Source organism: Echinops telfairi, unplaced genomic scaffold (genome assembly GCF_000313985.2).
Source record: "Echinops telfairi isolate 266 unplaced genomic scaffold, ASM31398v2 ScPeMD7_25;HRSCAF=90, whole genome shotgun sequence".
Classification (NCBI taxonomy): Eukaryota; Metazoa; Chordata; class Mammalia; order Afrosoricida; family Tenrecidae; genus Echinops; species Echinops telfairi.
The window spans coordinates 1,441,452-1,449,672 of NW_022103922.1; the positions used below are offsets into that span (position 1 = coordinate 1,441,452).

At 64.2% G+C, this 8,221-nt stretch overlaps 2 protein-coding genes across 2 annotated transcripts in view; both read right to left on the minus strand.

Moving 5' to 3' along the window:
• LHX3 (LIM homeobox 3) overlaps positions 1 to 1,326 on the minus strand; it is a 6,777-nt gene extending 5,451 nt beyond the window's left edge. The window contains exon 1 of the mRNA XM_004714505.1: positions 1,251 to 1,326. Within this exon, the coding sequence (XP_004714562.1) occupies positions 1,251 to 1,326 (76 nt within the window). The remainder of the gene's footprint in view (positions 1 to 1,250) is intronic.
• A 1,085-nt stretch (positions 1,327 to 2,411) lies between these two features.
• QSOX2 (quiescin sulfhydryl oxidase 2) overlaps positions 2,412 to 8,221 on the minus strand; it is a gene marked incomplete at its 5' end in the record, with an annotated part of 17,437 nt that continues 11,627 nt past the window's right edge. Inside the window, 2 exons of the mRNA XM_045289351.1 lie at positions 2,412 to 4,227; positions 6,094 to 6,282. Coding sequence (XP_045145286.1) covers positions 3,761 to 4,227; positions 6,094 to 6,282 — 656 coding nt within the window. The remainder of the gene's footprint in view (positions 4,228 to 6,093; positions 6,283 to 8,221) is intronic.

An 8,221-nucleotide genomic window follows, 5' to 3' on the forward strand; every position in this document is an offset into this window, starting at 1 on the left:
AGAGAGCAGCCGCCCTCCCCGGGCGACCCGCTTGCGGTTCGAGGGTGCTCACTGGGCCCCGCGGCTTTCTGGATGGCTTGGCTGGGACTCAGGCCTGGCTTTGTGCGAGCACAGAGTGGGAGCGCCCTGGGTTCTCCGGTAGATTCAGGGACGGAGGCTGCTGCAGCTGTGCTGGGGGCTTGGTGACAGTGTGTCCCTGGGCCCCAGCACAACCGAGCAAGTGGAGGGGTGAGTATGAGGCCCAGCCTAGCTGATCCTGCTTGGTTCCCACTGTCCTCTGAGCCACCCCGTGGAGGACACGTCTGCAGTTGGAGAGTGGCCCGTGTGCTTGCCCTGGACTTGGGCCCGAGGGGCCAAGCCAGAATGCTAGGATGGGTCCTTGACTCCCGCCCCCTCCCCAGCACTAGGCCCTTCCGGAACTGCCCCCAGTCTGCTCCAACTACCCCCATCCTGTGTCCCCATTCCCGGCACCTGCCCCCAAGCTGCACAGGCAGCCTTAGCCCAAATACCTGTCCTGAAAGGCAGGGACAAGAAACCTTCCCCCAGCTGCCATGCTGCCCACCTGGTCCCAGCACCTCGCTGGTGGTGTCCCCTACAGGTGCCTCGAGGAGAGAGTGGGCAGGGCCCAGGAGCCCCCAGCAGGTGTTAGGGACCAGCAAGCTGAGCCCATCGGGCAGGCCTTGCACCTGGGGTCTGAGAACAAGTCCTGTCTGCTGTGGCCCTCCCTCCTGCTTCTGACTAGGGGGCTCCTGGCCTTCCACAGCCAAAGACCCCCACAAAAAGTGGCAGGACTGTGCCACCCCCTCCCGGCAGTGCCTGGGGAAGCATTGCTACAGCCCAGAAGTGACAGATTGGGTGGGTGTCAATTGTAGCCTGTCGGTGAGTGAATATGGCCAGTCCCTGCTGGGGCAGGCTGGGCAGCGGTTGGAGACAGCGGCCCCACGCGCTCAGCATCTGGCCCGAGGACCAACAATGCCCCATTATTCCCCCAACGAGCTCCAAGGCCGTGCGCGCTCCACAGCCCCCTGGCCCTCAGGGAAGACGGTTCAGGCGGGAGACCAGCAGAGCCTGAGCGCTTGCTGCCGGGAGCAGAGGAGCGTCGGTGTGACGTGGGGGGAGTTGGAGGTCGACTGTCCCCCAGCATTGTTCTGTCTCAGAGGCACCTGTGCCTGCCGCCCGGGCCCTCCCTGCGTCGGGCACCTCTGCCCAGTCTGGGGCAGGCGCGGCGGGACTCAGCGGGGCCCGCTTACCCCGGGTTCCGCGGAGGGCGCAGACTGTGGGGGCCGCGGGGGCCCCAGGTCTCTCTCTGTCCGCCTCCAACAGCATCGCGGCCGCGGGGTCCCAAGTGCGCAGCGCGGCGGCTGCGCGTTCCTTTCTCCACGCTGCGCAGGGTCCTGAGGCTCAGAGCTCCGAGGCCACCCCTGTCCCGGCTGGCTCCGCAGCCACTGGGCCCGCCCGCTGTCCGCGGTGCTGAAGGAGGACCCCGCCCGTCCGCGGACCCGGGCCCCGCCCCCTGGGGCCCCGCCCCCGCGGTGTCGCAGCCCCCACCCTCTGGCCCCTGAACCCCTGGCCGCCTCCCGGCACCCCCGTGGTCCCGCCCCTTCCCCTGGCCTTCCCTTCTTCCCCCTCGACCCCGTCCTCCTCCTAGCCCCTGCTCTGACATCCTGTGCTAGTTGCAGCCCCCACGGAGCCCGGTCCTCTCCGGCCCTCTCCGCAGCTCCCCAGCTCCGCGGGCCCCGCCTCCAGGGCCTGCCCCGCACCCCCACTTCCTCCGGACCTGACGGCCGCCCAAGGCCCTGCAGCTTCAGGGTGCCCGGATCCCCAGGTCGCCACGTCTTCGTTGTATGCGGGCCAGGCAGCTAGTCACGTCCACAGGGAGGCTCCTGCTGGCCAGCCTAGACACACACCTTCTGCCTGGCCTCCAACTTCCAGCCCTTTCTCCTCCCCTCCCCTCCCCTCAGCCAGGCCCTGGGGGTATGCACCTCACCGGGCCACCCCCAAACATCAGTGGAGTCCCCACCCACCACACCCTGGGGCCCTTCCCAGGGCCACCAGCAGGGCCCCAGGCCCAGCTCCACCTAGCTGGGGTCCTGGCTAGGCAGGGGCCCTTTCTGTGCTAAACAAGCCCCCCACCCCTAGAAAGGTCCAGCCATGGCCTCGTGGGTGCGTAGAAGTCTACAACCCCTAGGAGGCTCCCCCAGGTCGAGGTGTGGTCTCCTGCAGGCCGCTCTCTCAGGGGACCCCCCTCAAGGAACCTCACCGCCCCACCCTATCAATCTCTTCCAGGAAGCTTCCGGTTCATCCCCACAAGCCCAGGGCTGACAGGAGCACCTGCAGGAGGGAGGGAGGGCAGGTCCTGGCCCACAGGCCCTCCCTCTGGGCAGTCATGGCGCAACTTCTTAGAAAGAAAATCTCTTCAAATGTCAGATTTATTTCAAAAATGTGCACATCATCATGTCCATTTAAATACAAAAGGTTCGCTTCCTCACAGGTCCAAAACTGCAGTGACATTTTCACGCCTTTGAATTAAATCTTCCCATGAAAAATAAATAGACATTTAAATTACAGAACTATTATATTCATCAGCTTCCATACCTCTTACAATACTTAGAAATTTAGAAAATATACCTTAACCTGTTCAAGGTGGGGTCCAGGCCAAAAGCCAGGTGCTCCCCCCAGAGCCCCTGTGTGTTCTGGCTCCGGATCCAGCTGAGTGGGTGCCGTGCAGCCAAAAGAACTCACTTGGTTCCCTTCCTCTGGGGGTCTGGCCCCCCGGCCCCCAGGGGCTCACAAAGCCCTGCCCCAAAGGGCGACTTCACATTGCAGCTCTCCACAAGACACAAGTGCCCTAGTCAAGGCCCCCCAGAACGGTCCAAACCCCAGCTCATTTGCCCGAGGGCTGGCGGTCACAGTGACCCAGCACCCTCCTAACTCAGAAGGCAAGCAGGGGTTTGCCAAACGCAGCGGCTTCGGCTTCCAGGCGCTGAACAAGGTATCCAAGGAAGAAACAGAGCAGGGCGTGGGGGCTCCTGGTGGCCCACGGAGGCATGGCTTCCAGAGCTCTGGGGTTCCTCCGCTGACCCCTCCCCAGAAGAGGGGGAGAACACCTGAGGCAGCCTGGGCGGGGCTTGTCCTTCGCTGTCTCCCCAGGTGATTGCGTCCCACACAGTGGAGAACCTGACACCAGCTGGTGAGAGGAGGAGCCGGCACAGGCATGCCAGTGTGACTCTGGCCAGTGGCAGTTTGCTCAGATGCAAGTGCCGCCCGATGTTTTTGGGGGTTTTACACACCGTCTTGTTCCAATATTAAGGCGCTGCTCAGATCAGGCCCTGAGACCTGATTACAGTTTGGCTACAATCATGGAGGAGGTCCCTCACCTCCCTCCCATCTCCGTTCACCATGGGTGGGGGGGCACCACAGCAGCTCCCCAAGGTGTCCCCTCAGGCGGTTAGGGGGGACGTCCCTCAGAGCAGGGTGGCAGCTGTGTCAGCCTGGTGCCCACGCAGAAGCACAGGGCTTCGTGAGGACAGAGCCCAGAAGAGTTGTAAAGGCAAGAGGGGCCAAGGCACCTCTGGGGAGGAGGCAACGTAGCCTGACCTCCAGGCAGAGGAGCATCTCAGATGGGCCTCTGCCCCAGAAAGTGCCCTGTGGGTCTCTCGGACATGCCTCTGCCCCAGAAGGTGCCCGATACCCCAGGGAGGGGCTATCCGGGGCAGAAAGCCCGAGGGTGGCTGGGCACAGCTGTGGGGTGGGGCCCTGCCTACACGGCGGGCGGGCAGTGCCTGACCTTCCAGTGCCTGGAGCGCATGCGGAAGAAGAAGTACATGAGCATGAGGAAGAGGGAGGAGGCCACGTAGAGCAGCACGCACAGGCTCATGTCCAGGCTGGAGAAGCCCGCCCCGAGGAAGGCCACCGTGACAGCGGGCGCCACGTGGGCCTGGGTGTCCAGTCTGCTGGCCAGGTTCCCCAACAGAACGGAGTGGGGACCCAGTGCGCCAGGTGGGCCGAGACTCCCGGGGTGCCCTCTCTTGCCCTCCTCGCCAGGGCCCCCGGGGTCTGCCGAGTATGTGTCCAGGAGGTTGGCACGGCTGTAGTGTCGCTTCAGGAAGGTGAGCACCTGGCCCTCGTCCCAGCTGTCCACGCCCCTGACTTCCTCATGGCAGGCTGGGCAGAGGTCTGGGGTGGGCCATGGGGCCTTGGGGAACCTGGGGTCCTCACTCGGATGGCCTGGAAAAGTGAGAGGGAGGTGACAGAGCGCCCCCCCGCCCCTAGGGCACCTGCCCCCTGGATGCTCCACCACCTGCCCTCACCTCTGCCTCCCACCTGGGGGCCCTGCCCTGCACACTGCCCTCTGCAAGTCCTCCTTTGCTTCCTGAGGCCCTTCAGGCCTAACTTGGCCGACACCCAGAGCTGCCTGCCTCTCCCTCAGCAAGCCCACGTCTACCCAGAGTGGCCCCAACCCCATGCTGACCACACCCAGCCAACCCTCGGCCACAAGACCTTCCGCATCGGGACCAGGTCCCACCACCAACTAGGGCAGTCTCTGTGGGGACACCACGTGCGAGCGCCCAGGGCGTCCTCACTCGGCCCTGCAGAGCCCCCCACAGGGCACTTCTAGATGCCGGAGGCCTACTGCCCCACCCCCCCCAGAAAGCACACCAACATCACTCGCTCAGCCACCAGAACAGCAGGACTGTCCTCCCCTCAGTACAACCCTCAGGCCCGCAGCCGGACCACACCAGACCCGGAGAAGCCGTACAATGACCCTCAGGGAAGCAGGACCACGGGACCATGGCCACTCCTCTAGGGTGCAGAGTACAGAGACACCCTCCCTCCTCAGCTCAGCCCTCAGGCCAGTGTCCCCACCAGCACACCTCAGCTGAACTGCCCGCTCGTCTTGTGACCACTCCTCCCTAGCTGAACTGCCCGGGGCCCCTCAGCGCCTGACCCCAGACTAACACCGAGTCACCAGCCTCGGCTAAAGGACCCTGGACAATCCTGCCGTTGGGTCTGGGCTGCAGCAGATCCATTGTGGCCGAGCAGTCCCACCCACTGCTGTGATGAGGGGACACAGGCAGTGCAGCTCTGCGGAAGTGTGTGGCCGGGCTTGGGGGACCTCAGCGGCCCTGTACACACGACCCGAAGTCCTCACCCTGCCACTGCCCTCCCTCCTGGGTGGTGTACGACCCCCACCCCTCACCGGATGGGGTGCGTGCACGTGGCACAGGCTCTCAGAATCAAAGCCCTGTGGTTGGGGAGGGCGGGGCTGTGAGGTCTACAGGGACACGGGGTCCCCCGTGCCCACAACCTCCATTCGGACCACAGCCGGGAGCGGCACGGGGCCTGGGGCTGTGGCACAAGGTCCTCGAGGAACGCTGGGTGTGCACCCAGGAAGGCAGGCCACACTGGAGCCCTGGAGGGCACCCAGCACAAGGGCTGACAAGGGCCAGAGGCAGGAGGGGAGGGGAGAAGTGAGTGTGTGTGGGGGGCAGGGGGTGGGTGGCCGGGGTCAGCACACCAACAGCCCTGGGCAGCAGGGGACAGTGAGGACATGTGGACAGTGGAGGAGGGAGGGGATGTGAGAGGTACTTAGGGAGGGAGCTCCTACGAGGCGGAGGGCGGGCACCGTGCAGACAGACCAATTTCCCTTATTGCCCTTGCTACGGCAGCCACGATGCTGTGGATCGAGCCGGCCGCGCGGTGCCAGTGGTGTCCTCTGCTCATCTCCAGTAAAGACTCATCTCCCAGCGGCAATACTTTAAGCCTAATTTTAATCTGCCACTGATTTACGTAGCTTAAATTACTTAACTCTGAGGAAGGACGTGTGCCCTCTTTCCCTCCTTTAAACACCATCAGGCGGACGGATTGGTTCACAGTTGGCGGGACCTGGTGATACTGCTCCAGCCCCACCCCCGCCCCTTCGGGACTGGTGAAGCTCCAGAGACTGAGCGGCGGGGCAGAGCCCAACAGCTCTGCTTGACCCGGGCGAGCCCTGCAGGCCAGCAGGGGTGAGCGCTAGGTCCTCAGAGGCCCAAGAAGCCGGAGTGGCCCCAGGGTCTGCAGGTGGACAGCCCCCGGGTGAGGTGCGCTCACCTGCCAGGCGGCTGTTGACGACGTTGTGTTTCTTCCAGAGCCAGAGCACCGCCTGGTCGGGGGTCTCCACTGCATCCATGGACTCCTTCGCCATCTCCTCAAAGTGCTCCCCACACTCCTTACACCCAAAGAAGACACGGACGTAGCCCCTCAGGGTCTGCAGCACCGCCTGGGGGGCGCCTTCGAAACCTGCGGGGCGGCCGTGGCATGGGCAGAGCAGGGTCAGTGAGAGCAGGGGCACGCGTGCTGCTGAGAACGTGATGCTGTGACACACGAGGGCCCGCACTGCCCAAACACGCTCACCCACGCCCCTGGGACAGGGGACAGCCTGTGTGTGCTGCGTGAGTGGGCCCGCACACCAGCCCTGTGGATCATGGTGCGGCACGTCCAGTGTCTGCCGTGGCCGGGTGAGTACGACCGAGGGAGCCTGAGAGCAGGCCCCGGGGACCCTGGCACTGCCTCTGCTCGCTGGTGCAGCCCTGAGAGCCCGCACACCCGCTGAAGGCCTTGGTGAGCGCAGGCAGCTGAGCCGGTCTGAGAGGGCACAGGAGATGCTGGGGGGACGGAGCCGTCCTTCCCAGACATGCCCACGGAAAAGGCGGCTGGCCAGACGTCTAATCGGGGATTGAGTGAGCGCACTGAGAGCTGCAAGATTAACACGGATCAGACGCGGCATTAAAAGAAACGCAGAACACCGGACCACCTGGGGCAGTGCAGGGCCGCAGGGCACGCAGCCCACAGAGCACGCTGGCCCTCCCGGGGGACACCATGGCTGATGGCAAGGCCCGTGGGAGCCGCACGTGCCCGCACGCAGAGGGCACAGGAAGGGACATGCCACGTGCCATCGGTGGGGTATCTGGGTAGCACCGCGGCTGTTCATCACTGGGTAATCTCCTTTCCTGGCCCCCCTGAACCGCTGTGCTCGGCCGCTACCCTAATCTGTAAAGTGGCCAAGATCCCAGCCTGCACCTGGGAGGATTGGGGCACGCAGGCTTTCCAGAGGAAGGGGACAGGGCTTAGGCAGGAATAAGGAGAGGGGGGACTTCCTAAGACATAATCTGCAGCACCCCACCCCCCACCCCCGACCCAATTCTCCTGCAGGAGACATTGCCTTGGCTTCGCACAGCTCTCTTGGCCGAGGGGAAGCCAGCCTCGCGCTGCCCATACCTTCTCTGCACTAGTACCGGTCGCTCAGGGCTCTCTTCAGCTTTACGGAAACACTGGGCAGAGAGGAGCGTTCCAGACGCCCTTCTCCCACCCACAGCTCCCCCTTATAGACGGCCCCCACATTCCCGAGGGAGAGCCAGTGCCCCGGGTGTGGGCGGCCAGAACAGACTGTCTCACAGACTCGGGGCGTGCTCAGGAGGGCCAGTCCCTGGAGAGGGCTCGTGCACGTGCTGCGGTCAGCTCCTGTCTGGTCCAGGTGGTGCAGGCAGCCAGGACGGGCTGCTGACAGTTGGGTCTCAGGGGTCAGGCTTGGGGGTGTAGAGATGGCCATGACCAGGGGTAGATGGTGAGGACCAGGGGTGGGCAGGGTGGGTATCATGAAGAAGTCAGTGCCAGCGTTGTCTCCATTTCACTTGGGCAGCCCCTGAGCCCCCTAAAACACAAGCCCCCATTTCCCTGTGTGACACGAACTGGAAGCTCAGACCTTGCTTGACCCTTGGAGACATCATCCTGGTGAGAGTCGTGGGGCAGGAGGGTCCCTCAGTATCACACAGCCCCGACTTCCACCCCCTGTGATGTGACTGACAGTGCCGCTCCTCCCCATAGTGGGTGGGATCCATTCTCTCACCACGGGGCTGGGCTGGACTGGGCTTAAGTCTGGCTTTGGCCACTGGATGTGCAAGAAGTGGGGCACCGTGACCCTCCTGAGCACCGGGCCACTGCAGGGAGGCTGGCCGGCTGTGGGGCCTGAGACCATCTGAGGCCCCAGGACCAGTGGCTCCCACCACATGACTACGCACTGGCAGGAGAGACACCCGGCTGAGCCGAGCCCGCACCGCGGCCCACGGAACCAGAAGCTGTAAGAAAGCGCCTGCTCTAAGGCACTGCAGCGTAGGTCAGCCTGCTCTAAGGCACTGCAGCGTAGGTCAGCCTGCTCTAAGGCACTGCAGCGTAGGTCAGC